This window comes from Cololabis saira, chromosome 19 (genome assembly GCF_033807715.1).
Source record: "Cololabis saira isolate AMF1-May2022 chromosome 19, fColSai1.1, whole genome shotgun sequence".
Classification (NCBI taxonomy): domain Eukaryota; kingdom Metazoa; phylum Chordata; class Actinopteri; order Beloniformes; family Belonidae; genus Cololabis; species Cololabis saira.
Genome location: NC_084605.1, coordinates 33281569 through 33297461, shown reverse-complemented (window position 1 = coordinate 33297461; position 15893 = coordinate 33281569). Strand labels below are relative to the sequence as shown.

Below are 15893 nucleotides of genomic sequence, written 5' to 3'. Positions count from 1 at the left end.
TTCATTTTGAAATGCCAGCTACCATACCTAGTCACACAAGTGTCTTATAGTCTTTGTTTTGTTTTTGTTTAAAATGTTCTTGCAAACTAACTGCTAACTTAACTGCTTAAATGTTGTGAACTGTTTTTAGCCCCTTGGTATGTAGCTCCACATTGTGAAAGACAGAAAATTATTACCATTTGCACTTCCAAAAACCCCTCCACCCAAAACAACCATTTAGAAAACAAAGCAAACAGGTAAGAGCCTCCTACTGGAGAAGTGCTGCGGTGATTAATATGTTTCAGGTGGACACATTTAACTCCGACTGATGCCGCGAGTAGCTTCTCGGTCCATAACAAGCATGACGGAAGACATGAAGATGATTGCTGACATAACTGACAAGGAATCATCAAAACCCTGAATTATAGTGGTTGACGCTGGACAAAGGTCACGTGATCAGATTTATTGAGCGACTGGTACATCGCTTAAAGACACAAATGCACTTGAAAGACACATTGAGGCAAATGCACGGAATAAATCATAAACTCATCTTAAAAAGGCTGACAAACATTTCAAATCTATGGGATTCATTTTTTCGAACGGTAGCAAATCAGCAGCTTTGAAAAATAACTGGGACCTTGTTTAAAAAAAAAAACAGGAATGCAATTATCCGTGATTCACTTGAGTGTTTTATATGTTATTTATATTACTCTATTTTCTGTGTGTGCATGATTGCTTGATGACAAATTCTGTTTTTTTGGATACTGTGTGGTCCTGTTGCCATGGAAAAGAAAAGGTATATTTTCTTTCTTCATATTTTTTTAACGAGACAAGCCACATTTTAGACATGTGGGTCAAGAAATCCTCACAGTCCTCTCTCCTCCTGAAAAACTAATCTTTTAGTCTGAAACATCACCACGGTTCAGGAATGAGGGCACAGCTTGTCTGAGTGGCTCTTGAATGAACAATTTTTTAGAGGATGAGTCGAGAATGCATTAAAACTCAGTGTGAGTGACAAAGCTGTACTCACTCCACCCATGTCGACGTCTCTTTTGCCTCGTCTTGAGAAATGATTGGTTAGCTGGTACAACACAGTGCGTCCACGCTTCCTGGCCTCGCTGAGGTGAGAGCTGCTCTTCCTCCTGCGCCTCTTGTCCTCTAAAACTGTCACATCCACATCAGGATACATCAATTACATGATAAGGTTAGTCAAAATACATTTGAAATGGTTTTTTTTCTGTCATTTTTCTGTCACAACAAGTAGATAACTGGCATGTACTTGACTTTCATTTGAGTGCATTATAACAAAATGTCTCTCTACTGGAAAACAGTGTCTGCGTTCAGTGAAAGCACGCCAGCCAAAAATCCAACTATGTGACAGTGATGAACTGGAGAGCACAGGAAAAATGAAAACTGGGGGTCTGCTCGTAAATCATGCTCAAAGTAAGCAAATAATGAGAGGTTTGGGGGTGTTTTTTTTAACTGTGGCTTGTAGCTTACCATCCCTCTTGCTGCTGTAATGTCCTTTTCCATAGATGTCGGTGATATCCTTGAATGAGAAGAGGAAGAGAACCATTTCGCCCTTCTCATTCTTTATGGGTACAATGTCCAGCAGACACCAGAAGGCCCCACCTGGATCAAAACCAGAAACACGCATTCATTAAAAATGTTCTTCTGTCCTCCTCTGGACATTGAAGGGAAATAAACAAGTGTTTTCATGCAGATACAGTTCTTTAAAAGCTGTAAATTCAGTAATGAAACTGTAATAAACACCATCTGTTAGTAACACAGAGGAATCTGCATCTTTGACTGAACCATCACACGATCAATGACCTCGGGCCATGTGTTGTTTATGCTCTTTATCATTTTAAGATCATTATGTATTCTTTGCTAGGTTTAGACCTCTTGGTTGTGTGTCCCTTTTTTCTATTTGGTCTTTTTTTTTTGCATTTTTGAGGCTTTCATTGACCTCCCAAGAAGAGACTATATATAGCTTCTCTGGTCTTGACTTTTTTGAGTACGTCAAATCCTGTAGTTTCACACAAGCACTAACCATATCTAAACCATGGATGTTTGTTGGGAATGTTGTACCATATCAATGAAGAAATCAAATTAAAGTTACATTTGGATCATGTTCTTTAGGATTTTGCACAGTGAAAGAGCAAGCCAGGTTATTGGGTATAACAAGCCCAAGGAGGAAGGAACAGCATAGATGGAAGACTTTACATCACATCAGTCTGCTGAAATGGTGCTCCGTCATAATGTTTCACATCTCCATCAGTGTCCCTAGTGTGCTTGTGTGTGTTTGGTATAGATAAGGGGAGAAGAAAGATATTGTATATGCTTGTAATACGGTGCCTGTGCTGCTGGTTTTGCACAAGCTTTGTCTGTGTGTTTGTAAGCAGAACGCAGTAAAGAGGACAGCGTTTGCACTGCATCCGTTTAGCCTCAGAACCCATGATCAACACAGTCTCACAGTAGAATGTGTGACCCAAGTTGGTCCAGAGTGCAAAATAAAGCAGTTTTACATTGAAGGCTTAAAAATGGAGCAAAAGCACATTTATTTATTTTTTACAATTTTTATTTTGTTGGAGTTTACGCGTATTAGGGCCAAACTAAGACAAAAAAAAATTGAAATTACGAGAATAAAGTCATAATATAATGAGAATAAAGTCGTAAAATTACGTGAATAAAGTCATAATGTTGCGAAAATAAAGTCGTAATAGAATAAAGTCGTAATATTATGAGAATAAAGTCGTAATAGAATAAAGTCGTAACCATACGAGAATAAAGTCGTAATATTACAAGAATAAAGTCGTAACATTACGAGAATAAAGTCATAACATTACGAGAATAAAGTCATAATATTACAAGAATAAAGTCGTAACATTACGAGAATAAAGTCGTAATATTACAAGAATAAAGTGGTAATTTATGAGAACTCTAACAGGAAGAGCATCTTCTCCCTGTGTTAAAATGAGGAATATCTTGTGAAGTTATATTTATATATTATATTATATATTACGACTTTATTCTTACAACATTATGACTTTATTCTGGTAATTCTACGACTTTATGTACGAATTTCCATTTTTTCTTTTGTCTTAGTTTGGCCCTAATACTCCGTCATAGGAGTTTGAGTTTAGGCACATATAAAATATATCGTTAGATTCAGGGGTTGAACCCCCCCCCCCCCCAAAACAAACAACAAAAACACACACATTGTGAGCCTTTAATATCAGCATTCCCTTACCTGAACACTGCTTCATACAAGCCAAAGAAACAACATTACTGCTACTATTACCGTCTGCACATGTGAAGAATTCTACATATTTCATGATTTTTTAACTACATTTTTTTAAAATTAATTTCCTTTTTTCGTGCGACTGGTTTTTCATCGTACACGGCTCATGAATATCTGCTTTTTAATGTTACAATTTTTACTCTGTGGAATTTTTTTATTTTCAAGGCTGCTTTAAATGACTTTTGATTGATATTTTGCCTGCCTGGTCTTATTTCTGGTGATATAACTTCACTGTTACTTGTAGCTGCACATGTCAGAGTGTAGGATGAAGAGCATTTGGCTCCAGATTCCCTAATCCATCAGCATCATTAATGGTTATCACACTGAGGCTGTAGGTTTGTCTCTCTGTGAATGAACATAATCCTGGAGCCAGAGAGGATTAAAAGCTGCTATATGTTCTCCTCTCACGCTTGACAACATATTTTTAGCTCAAGACTTCCAGAAGCTTGTACAAAAACTTAAAACTGACGAGCAACACTTAAAGCATCATGTACAAAACGTTGTCCTGTTTTGGGTTTTTTTTAAATATACAGAACATTTGTTAGAAAACAGGTTGACTTTTTGGTAAATCTTTGGTTGACACGTTACTTTAACCTACACCATCACTTCTTGCATCACTTCTTTTGCTAATTGGAATAATCTGCAGGTTGTCACTACATCGGATTGGTTTGTTTTAATAATCATGAAGTCAGAGGAGCAGTAACTGTTATGCAAAGCATGTGTTGCAACGCTGAGCTGCTGCTTAAAATTCAGCATTCATAATTCAACCAAAACAGTCAGCTCTCATCTAAAAATAAATGCACTCTTCATGATGTAGAGAGCCAAATGAATGTGATCAGGCTGCTGTTTGACCACTGACTGATCATAACACGGCACAGTAGTTCATAAAAGAATTGCATCAGCTATGATTCACTTTCGAAAATTTTAAAAGAACCAAATGATGTGCTGGGATTTACAGGTTATGTAGGACTATTTAGACTGTGTTCTCTTAAGGCCACGTTTACACATAGCCGGGTATTTACAAAAGCGGATATTTCCGCCTCTACGTTTTGAAAAATATCCTCGTTTAGGCCCCCAGCACATCAATAACACATAAATACGCTGTTAAGGGTGCTATGAGCATCCAAACCTGCAGGGGGCAGTGTAACGAGAAGCGTAAAGTCATGCTAGCCAATCAGAATCCTGGAAAAAAACATGTAACAACGTCAACAAATGACACGTGCGAAGCCTGAATAATATGGTTCCGCGTTAAATCGACGGCATAGCCTACGTACGGTGCGCGTCGCCGCGTACCCTACGCCGTAGGCTCTGCGTTGGTGTAATGTGGACCCATGGATGTATTATATAAAACGCGTGGACCATGAATCAGCCTGGACTGCCAGTTACTTCCAAGATGGAACGAGAGTCTTTCGTTTGGAGTGACAGAGAAGTGGAGTTACTTTTAAGTGTGACTTTAAAATATAAAACAGGTAAAATCCAAGAAAATAATTGACGGTGGCCAAACAAATTGTAAACACATGTCGCACAAATGACGCTGATCACGTTTCTGTCTCATAATGTGATGTTTTGAAGCGTAAATCTCCGTTTCCCTCCGTTTACAAGCAAACGTGAAAACTGAGTTTTTGAAAATCTCCACTTTGGCCAGAGTTTTCAGAAATGATCATTTTTGGTGACTTTGAGCTTCGTTTTCGTTTAAACGAACGGCCAAAACGCATGAAAACGCCACCGTTTTTGCTCCGTGTAAACGGGGCCTTAATGCCCTTCTTCGCCCACCCACCATTCTTCTTGTAAAAGTGGACCTCGGCCTGGTACTCCTCCCGACCCTCCATAGCCTTCTCCATCTGCTGGGCCACGTGCTCGCTGGTGTCGGCCCCATAAAGGAAGCGGCAAGTGCAGTTCTTCTGCATCACCTCGGTTCTGGTGAAGCCGGTCAGTTCACAGAAGCCATCTGAGCAGTAAACGATGGGGTATCCGCGATGGCCCTGGGCATTACCTAACAGAAAATTGCTGTCTGTGAAAAGGACATGAAAAAGCAAAAGAGGTGTTAGAATCACAGGAAAATATCAAACTTGCTTCAGTGGAACGAAAAGCTCAATATGACCATAGTGTCAGAACACCAAAGATATTTAGTGCATAATCTCTTCCTTTTACTCGAAGCAAAATCTCATTACCTCTTTGAACTCATTACAAAGTATAAACTTTCAAAGTCACCATGAATTGAAATTTAGTAGACTCAGTTTTGGGCTAAATTAATTTCCCCAAGCTGTTGTCAGATTCATTAACCGAGGGCTGCTGGTGGTGGTGAGGGCCGGAGAGAGCTGATAAAAGAAGGGCCATTCCTGGATGCAAATGGTAAGGTGAAAGCTGACTGGAGTTTCAATAAGTTATTTTCATGCTGATGATGTTGCCCCAGAAAGGACAAATTAAATGAATAACAATGAAGGAAATAAATAAAGGAATAAAAGGAGAATGACAGAAGAATTTTATTTTAGGATGTTTATTGCATGTTAATGTGATGGTACTGATGAAGCTGTGCGATAGGAACGTCTATGTAGTGTGCAGGCTTTCACTCTAAAAAGGGCTGCTCATTCGCCACATTATTTTTCTTCTTTTTTAGTGCTGCTTTTGGCACAACGGACAATTATCTTTCGCTGTGCCGTTTCTGCTGCAAAGCACCAGTTCTTTATTCAAGGATATCTCTGCTGCAGCACTGAGATTTTACCTTAGCTCTGCATATTCACATATATTCATCAAGCTGACAGTCACATGTTCCCTCTGTTTTCTAGAAACATATGACCTTGATGAGTGAAAGCAGGATGTTGCTGAGCCACGCTTTTTTTTTTCTTTCTTGACATTTAGGCCATCTGCCTACCAGAACTGCTAGTGGAGGACTTTATAAAACAACTGTATTATAAGCTACCGGTATGTATCTCTGACTCTAAAATTTCAAAAGTGATACATGATATTAGAGTTTTGATACACTGCGAAATGCAAAAATGAAATATGATGCTTTTCAAAATGTGTAAATTAATGTTGGTAGTTGTGAAAGCCAGCGGTAAAACTTGAGAGCCATTAACAAGTCTTTGATTGTTTAGAGGATTTAATTGTGCAACTAAAAAAAGGAGCCAGTTTATAGTGAAATGTTGACTGTATCCTCTCATGGGATAATTTAATAAGAGTTTGTTGAAGCTTAAATAGTCAACTTTCCTTTTAGACTTTTGCATCATTTGATTCTTATTTCTGTAAAACATCTTGTAGTTACTTTGATGCAGCATTTTTAAGTACAGCTATAAACTGGGAAACTACAATATTTTATTTTTGCAAAAAAAATAGAAGACTATTTGAAACTATTCTGCTATTTTAAAGGAGCATGAGGCTCCTTTTAAGAAATGAGACTCTCTAGCGCCACCCTTCGCCACGACGGCCGTCGGGGGTACTGCAGCCAACAGCGAAGCCGGCACGGGAGAACGGGGAGAACGCGCATGCAGCGTCATTTGACGTCACATCCGCAGGACAGCGCGGGAAATTCCGGCCCGGAATTGCAGCACATTTTGCAGCACACAGCCTGTTCAAGGCAAAGGAGAGATACACTAGAAGGCTCATTCGTTTTGGTTTGGAACGCTTCATCTGACATTATTACTAGAAAACTTAAAACGTATACGAATTTTTTTCATAAATCGTGCCTCCATCCTGCCTCATGCTCCTTTAAAGAATTGTAATCTAATCTTCCTATTTAGCTCAAAATAAGATTATTTGGACTAGATTTATGGAATATTATGTGTTGGGTTTAAGGTCAGGGCCTGTCGGGTAACAGCGCCACCTGTAGGCAGAGTGGGGAAATGCCTCACCTCCCTGCTGAGGAGAGGAAAATCCCCTGCTGATTAGGTGACTGGGAACACCTGCCTTCGGTGCTCCAGCAGAATCACTCCAGACAAGAGAGGAGAAGCATGTGTTCAGCTTGGGTCAAACCTTGGAGAAGCTACTGGTATGATTGTTTGCACTTTAAAATCATTTATGTTAAAGTTACAAGGACTTTGAATATTAAGTTAATTAAAATATTGAAAAAGTAGATACTACATGTTTTGTTTAAAAGTGATGTTAATACATTTCTGTTTTCTGTTCGAAGGTTTTCAACCTGAAACCTGATGATTCCTCCAATGAAAAAAAAATAAAAATTGGAGAAAGGAAGGAAAGAGTTGTCCCGTTGCTTCCTTCATGGTTTACCAGGCCTTTGTCAAGTTTGGGCAGTAGCTGAATACTGAAAAAACTAGATAACTTGTCAGTTGAAAACCAATGCATGACAGTGAAGACGAAGAAGGATTAAAGGCCTGATAAAAGTCAAAAAGGAAGCTGTCGAAGCAGAAGGGAAAACTGGACTTGATTATAAATTGTAAATCCTCACAAAATGGCGGAGGAAGCTTTTGGAAAGACAGTGAGCCAACTGAAGAAAGAAAGGACTTTGGCTAAAAGTGCTTTCACCAGAGCAGCTAATTTCCTCACCAGAGGAGCACAAGACATGGCTAAAAGTGAACTACAACAGGAGTTTAGAAAGCTCACCTGTGAAGCAAGAAAACTCTGTGAAGCAAGTGATGACTACAAAGCTGGTCTACTAGCAGACCTTGAAGCTGAAGATGAAGAAGCAGATCTTAGCAAGCAACAGGAGGCTGACCTGGAGAAAACAATTAATGACTGTCAGTCAAAATTGGATGAAGTCAGGGAACTGGTTCGAGTCAGACTATGGTCAAGCTATGGACAGGATGAATTGGAGACTGCAATCCAGGAAGCAGAGAAAGCTTGTGAGGATGCTGCTGCAATGCCGGTTAGTGCTGTAAATCAAGATGGCTATGAAGTACAGATGACCTTCATGAAACAGCTGGTCCAAGAAGCTACAAGGAGCCTAGAAGCTTGGGAGATGTGGATTCGAGTGGAGGAAAAAGCTGATCTGGAAGGCAGAGTGAAGGCCCTTAAACTAATGAGTAATAAGCTTGAAACGAAAAGAGCAAACTTTGCCATAGCACAAAGCGTTGCAAAGGAGGAGAAAGATGCAGCGGTCCCAGTGTCAGCAGCAGCTAGCATAGCAACCACACCAGCTGCACACGTCGCACCCATTGTGAGAATAAAGCCAACTAGTCTGCCCAGGTTTTATGGTTGCAAAAGAGAGTTTCACCGATGGAAAAAGGATTGGGAGAGCCTACAAAAGCAGGGGGAACCCACCGGCTCCGTGGAAGTGAAGAAAATGCAACTGTTGGACAGTGTGGATGAAAAAATCTCCAGAGACCTCCATCTGTCATCATATAACAGTGCTCAAGACATGTTCAGAGTATTGGAGAACAGATTTGGAAATAAGTCCACAATCACTGTGGAGATAATCGAAGAACTTGAGAAGATTCCCGCCTTAAAAGCACATCAGCCAAGAAAGGTTATTGACTTAATCCAAACTGTTGAAAAAGCTCTGGCTGACCTTACAGAGCTTGGAAACACGGGTGCCATCAAGAACCCTCTGGTAATTAAGTCCATCGAAAGCAAGCTACCAGACGTTGTGAAGAAAGACTGGCTTGTGTTCATGGTGAATCCCGCAAACAATGTCACTCCTGACAACCACTTCGATAGTCTCCTCAAGTTCCTGAAAACTCAAGAGGAAATTCTGGAGAAATTGGAGCAGCTCGGAGTAACTGAAAAGCCAGAGAGGCAAGAGAGGAAGTTCGAAAGGAAATTTGCTTCCACACGTTCTGCAAGACAAGAAGTAGGATGTGTTGTCTGTGGAGATGTAAGGCACGGAGAGAAAGTTTTCTTCTGTAAGCGGTTCAAGGAATTGAAGCTGTCTGGGAAACTGAATGCTGTAAAGAAGCTGGGAGCATGTAAAAGGTGCTTAGAATGTCATAAAGAAGAGGAGGAATGTACAAGCACCTACCTGTGCAGAAACAAAGACTGCAGAAAGGGGAGCTCATCAGACCACCATTTCTTTCTCTGTCCAAGAGGAGGATCCAGGAGGGGCGAGGAAGACAGAGGTGGGAAAGGCAGCAGGAAAAAGACTGAGCTTACAGAGGAACAGGAAAAATTCATGGCTGAACTCTCCCCTGAAATGGCAGAAAAGTGCAGACAGGCTTTTACCAACATGACTGCAATAACCAACTGTGCAGAGAAGGACCAGTTGGGACTAGTGAAGGCAAATGGATTAGAAGAGCTACCTGTTATTATGATGCTGCTAGAAGTCACTGCCAATGCAGGTCAGAAGATCGGAACCTTGATCGACTTAGCATCGGACACCAACTACATCACTCACAGAGCTGCTGAAAGACTTAAGCTGAGGAGTGAAGCGATTACCTTAGTTGTCCAGGGAGTTGGAGAAATGGCGATGAGAGTCAACACCAGGCGATATCTACTCCGAGTGAGAGTCAAGACACCCCGAGGGACGGAACGAGCTCATGAACTCGTCTGCTATGGTCTAAATGAAATAGCAAAAATCCACAGAGTCATCAAACCTGAACAGTTGAGGAAGTTCTTCCCAGAGACTGAGCTGGAGGATTTGAAGCGACCAGAGAGTATTGAATTACTCATCAGCCACCGCGAAGGCAGACTTGCCCCACAGAGAGTGAGGATCGTTGGGGACCTCGTCTTGTGGGATGGCCCACTGGGGAAAACTGTAGGAGGAGCTCATCCAGATCTCTTTGAGGAGGTTTACATGGCAGCACATCAATCTGAAACACACTTCGCTCGCTCAATGAGAACAGCTGCCGTGAAATATGAAGAGCTCATTGAAGCAGGAGGGAGGCAGGCTGACACCATGGTTGCTGGCAGAGAGTTCCTTGATTGGTGGAAATGGGACAGCATCGGAGCAGCCTGTGAACCGAAGTGTGGTGGATGTCGCTGTGGTAGCTGTCAACCAGGGGGAAAGGAGATGACACTGAACGAAGAGAAGGAACTTGAAATTATAAGACAAGGCCTCACCTATGTAAGAGCGGATGACCACAGTAATGCCCCACACTGGGACACAAAGTATCCCTGGACTGAAGACCCAACTTCTCTTCCCAACAACAGGAGTGGAGTGGTGGCTACCTTTCTGAAGACAGAAAAACAGCTCAGGAAGGACCCCGAGTGGCAGGCTGCCTACACAGCCCAAATACACGAAATGGTGGCAAGAGGAGCAGCAAAGAAACTCACCAAAGAGAGTATTGACTGTTGGAGGGGACCGTTGTGGTATGTGAGCCACTTAGCAGCACCAAATCCCCACTCTTTGACGACACCAATCCGTATTGTATGGAACAGCAGCCAAAAATTCAAGGGGCTGAGTATGAATGATCTCCTTCTAAAAGGACCCGACGTTCTTAATCCAATCCAGGCAGTCTTACTCAGGTTCAGAAGAGGAGTTTTTGCAGTTCTGGGGGACATGAAGATGTATAACTCTGTGTGGCTGGAAGACCGGGAGATGCACCTCCACAGGTTCCTCTGGAGAGATACTCAGGATGAGGAGATCGGAGAGTATGCAATCACCAGAGTCAACATGGGTGATCGACCAGCAGGATGCATAGCACAGCTGGCTATGCGGGAGACGGCAAGGCTGCCAATGTTTACTCACCAAGAGGAGGAGCGTAGAGTCCTAGAGGAGGACAGCTATGTTGATGATATCCTGACATCCCACAGTGACTCAAACAGGCTGGAGAAGACCATTAAGGGTGTGGAGGAAATTCTGAAAGCTGGTGGATTCTTCCTGAAGCCGTGGGTCCGATCAGGGCAAAGTGGGAGGCAGACAAACCCGGAGGCAGGAAAACCTGGATCGGGAACATCAGCAGAAAAGGATGGAGTCATGATACTTCCAAATCAAAGGAGGGAAGGTGAAAACAGAGCCCTAGGGATTGGATACCTGGTCCAGGAGGACAAGCTTTACATCATAACCTCAATCAACTTCTCAAGAAGAAGAAAGAAAATAAGAACTGGACAAGACCTTCTTGAAGGGGAAGTGAAAGTAAAGACTCCTGACCCACTAACCAGAAGAGAGCTATTGAGCCAAGTAGCTGGACTCTATGACCCAATCGGGCTAGTCTCACCTACCAAGCAGAAAGGAGCCATACTTGTCAGGAAAGCATTCCAAGAGGCTGGAGGTGGAAGTCTGACCCGAGACACTTGGGACAAGCCACTTTCTGGAGACCTCAGAAAAGAAGCCATCAAACTGTTTGAGGAGTATGTGCGTCTTGGCCAGATCACTTTCCACAGAAGTCTCACACCAGCTGGCTGGGTTGGAAAACCTTGGGGTGTAACATTCTCGGATGGAAGTGACAAGAGCTTCGGAGCTGTGGTGTACCTCAGATGGGAGACAGAGCAAGGCATCCAGGTCAGATTGGTTGGATCCAAAGCAAAGCTCACACCACTGGACCAAAAAGGGGAACCAGTCAAGGCAGAGATTTGTGGTGCAGTCTTTGCAACCCGGCTCAGGAGATACTTTGAAAAGCACAGCCGAATGGAAGTAGAACGGTGGTTCCACCTGCTAGACAGCCAAACTGTGCTGGGAGCCATTCACCGAGACAGTTATGGATACCAGACCTTCTTTGGAAACAGGGTTGGTGAAATCCAGAAAGCCGGATCGCTTGAGGACTGGTGGTGGATCCCAGGAGACGTGAATATTGCTGACATTATTACCAGAGGAGCAACTCCTGAGGTTCTCCATGAGGATTCAGAATGGCAAAATGGACCATGGTTCCTGAGGCAGCCAGTGGAGGTGTGGCCAAACAAGTCGGCTAGAGAAGTTGCAGCAAACGCCAAGGAGGGCATAGACCGACTCCAAAGGAAGGCTTTCTCAGCAGTAATGACCAGGGCTCAAGCAAGGAGAAACCAGAATGTTGCACCACAAACTACTGACTGCAATAAACCTGTGACTCCTCCAATGACTCCTGATAATCGGAGAGAAGATCCAATCCGCAGACCTCCAGCAGGCTCTGCAATCAAACTGCTTGTGGATGAAAGGAGGTTCAGCAGTTTAACCAAACTGATCAGAGTCATTGCCTGGGTGTGGAGAGCTGCAACAAGGTGGAAGATGAAAGGCTCAGCTGTCAGTCAGCCAAAGTGGGAGGTAATAACCCCAAAGGAGGATGCTAAGACCAAGGCCAAACAAGCTGTACTGTCTGCTGGGGAGTGTGAAGACGCATTTCGAGACCTTTGCCTTGCGGCCCAGGATGGGGTCACCTTTCATGACACTACCCTCAACAGACTGGCTGTATACAGACACAAAGAATCAGGATTGCTGCTATGTGGAGGAAGAATACAGATCTTCAATGAAGAGGAAACCGCAGTACCAATCCTACCATATGAGGCTTGGATATCAACACTTCTGGCTCAGGAAGCCCACAAAGTGAACCATGAGGAGGTAGCAGGAACACTCCTACGGATGAGGAAGAAAGCCTGGGTTGTAAGAGGCCGAAGATTGGCTAAGAAAGTTGGTGACAGCTGTGTGATATGCAGAAAAGCCAGGGCAAGGAAGTGCCAGCAGATCATGGGCGACCTTCCAATGGAGCGGACGCAGCCAGCCAGACCATTTGAGTTCACAACAGTAGATCTATTCGGACCGTATGAAGTGAAGGACGCGGTGAAAAAGAGAGTGAAGCTCAAGGTCTGGGGTGTTGTCTTCTGCTGTATGGCGTCGAGGGCTATACACACAGATGTCGTTAGTGACCAATCAACCGAAGGGTTTTTACTTGTTTACTTAAGATTCACAGCATTGAGAGGGCATCCAAGAAAGCTGTGGTCAGACCCTGGGACGAACTTTGTGGGAGCCAAGCCTGCCCTGAAAGAACTTTACCTCTTTCTGCAGCAGTTGGAAAAGGCAGAACTAGAGAATGAGGCTTCCAAACATGGAACAGACTGGAGCTGGAAGATCCACCCAGCAGACTCGCCTCACAGGAATGGAGCTGCTGAAGCAGCCGTTAAGCTCGTGAAAAGAGCCCTGCATAACCTGGGAGGAGATGGAATCTTTACGTGGGGGGAGTTTCAGACATTCCTTCACATGGCAGCCAACCTGGCTAATGAGAGGCCGATAGATGCCCGGACTCAGAGTCGAGAGGACTGCATAGACTACATCAGCCCAAACTCTCTACTGCTAGGTAGAGCTGGACCTAAGGGGGACCCAGGAAGCTTTGACTTTGAAAGCTACTCTTACAAGAGGCTAAGAGTGATCCAAGCAGAAGTTAACAAATTCTGGAAAAAGTGGAGTCAGTTGGCTGGCCCCAACCTGTTTGTCAGGAGTAAATGGCATACAAGAGAGCGCAACGTTGCCATTGGAGACATCGTCTGGGTAGCAGACCAGAACGCCTTGAGGGGCCAGTATAGGATGGCCAGAGTTGTCGGTGTCAACACCGACAGGAAAGGAGTCGTGAGGGATGTGTACGTTCGAACCTTCCCAAGCTACCCAGTCTCCTCTGGGAAACCTATCAAAGGGGTTGGCAAAGCAAAGACGGAACATTCAACCCAACTCCCTGCTACAGTTCTTCACAGAGATGTCAGGCGGATAGTCGTCTTGCTTCCAATGGAAGAGCAGGGTAACGCAGGAGATACAGGTGATGAAGAGGATGGACCAAAGGTTGGACAGGCCACCACTAAGTAGATGGCTGTGACCTCCTTGGGTTCAGGAACCAGGAGCTCAAGTGGGAGGTGTTGGGTTTAAGGTCAGGGCCTGTCGGGTAACAGCGCCACCTGTAGGCAGAGTGGGGAAATGCCTCACCTCCCTGCTGAGGAGAGGAAAATCCCCTGCTGATTAGGTGACTGGGAACACCTGCCTTCGGTGCTCCAGCAGAATCACTCCAGACAAGAGAGGAGAAGCATGTGTTCAGCTTGGGTCAAACCTTGGAGAAGCTACTGGTATGATTGTTTGCACTTTAAAATCATTTATGTTAAAGTTACAAGGACTTTGAATATTAAGTTAATTAAAATATTGAAAAAGTAGATACTACATGTTTTGTTTAAAAGTGATGTTAATACATTTCTGTTTTCTGTTCGAAGGTTTTCAACCTGAAACCTGATGATTCCTCCAATGAAAAAAAAATAAAAATTGGAGAAAGGAAGGAAAGAGTTGTCCCGTTGCTTCCTTCATGGTTTACCAGGCCTTTGTCAAGTTTGGGCAGTAGCTGAATACTGAAAAAACTAGATAACTTGTCATTATGCTTTCATCTAGAGGGACTGATTTTTCAGTATATATGGCTTGATGTACAGTAATAATATAAGAGGACACTCAGTACTGCTTTTATAAAACATCTAAGCCATTGTCTTTCACTGGATTTCACTTTGTGGGTGCAGGTGTTTGAACCAGCTGATGTCACACTACGACACCACGGTCTCCAGTTGAAACAAAAACAGAAACCAAATTTGGAGACTTGCGGTGGTTTGAAAGGTTCTTCCTCTCAGACTGTTGCCGACACAGTGGTATAAACTCTCACCTGTTATCTACAGCAGAACTGTCTCTACTGCATGACAGCGGTTCAAGTGCATTAAGGTGAATATCCAGCCAGTTTGGCTGCCAAAACTTTTGATTACAGCACATTACTTTGTTCACAGGAGCCCCACTGCTGTGTCTTTGCTGGGCTCATCTATTAATGGCCACACGCCTCCAAAGAGATTATGGGGTTGGTTTAGATTATAAGGATTAATGATAGATATGGTGATTGATTTCCATGAAAAACTCAGAGGTGAGTTATGGTCTAGTTTTGGGCGTAATTGGCTTTGGTTGATGAGAACTTTTGACTAACTAACCTTTGGTGGATTTGTGCCCTCATTGCGCTTCTTTCAGCTTTTTATGAGTGCAATATGGGCTTTTAGAAACTAGTATTATCTGAGAACATGACATTAAGCAGCCTGAAGTTTTACTAGTTAGATAGTTGCACCAAAGCATGTCATCTTGTTACTCAGCTCGCTGGACTGTGTTGTCCAGTATTTATTGATGCAGCATAAATTTCCCGAGAGAGATATTATCAACCTTATCAACCTTATCAAAAGGGCTGATTCACTTGTGCAATGCCCTTTTGATTTTATAGTAATGAAAAAATAGTTCCCTTTAGAGTTTTCTTTTGGGCGTTTTGCCTTTGGGGCTGCACAGTTGATTTTGTGCAGTTCAGTGATCCTGAAAGTCAGATTATTTAGTCTCTTTTAAATTGCTTTCTTGGTTCATTAAGTTTCTTCAACTTTGCATTCATACTTTAATATTGAACGACAGAAAGCTGACCTTTCATCCATTATTTCATAAACCAAATTGCCTTTCTGCAAAAAAAAAAAAAAAGTTGAGGTGAATTTCATTTTATACGGTGGCAACTTGTAAAGCTACATTAACTCTTGATTTAAAAATAATAGAAGAATAAAATGGATTACGGCTTTCAACAGTCATCTAAACATTGAAATTTCAGGCATAATTACATATTTATGGAATATTCATCCATATATGGTTGGTCATTATTTTCATAAGTCCCTAGTGAAAATCACACGTAACAATGAAATAAGTGACTTCTCAACTGCCTAACCCCCCCCCCCCAAAAAAGCAGCAAATGGATTTTCTGAATGTCAGGCAGAGAGACGGCTCTGAGTTCTCCTGATTCCACAGGGAGCAAGCCTAAGAAGAACGAATATTCAACATTAC

The 15893-nt window shown here is 42.8% G+C and overlaps 1 protein-coding gene across 1 annotated transcript in view; it reads right to left on the bottom strand.

Annotated features, from left to right (window-relative positions):
* The window catches only part of kcnh4b (potassium voltage-gated channel, subfamily H (eag-related), member 4b), a 61993-nt gene that overhangs the window by 32619 nt on the left and 13481 nt on the right, over positions 1-15893 (bottom strand). The window contains exons 2-4 of the mRNA XM_061709374.1: positions 5061-5294; positions 1480-1611; positions 1010-1143 (exon numbers count right to left, since the gene is read on the bottom strand). Of these exons, the coding sequence (XP_061565358.1) occupies positions 1010-1143; positions 1480-1611; positions 5061-5294 (500 nt within the window). The remainder of the gene's footprint in view (positions 1-1009; positions 1144-1479; positions 1612-5060; positions 5295-15893) is intronic.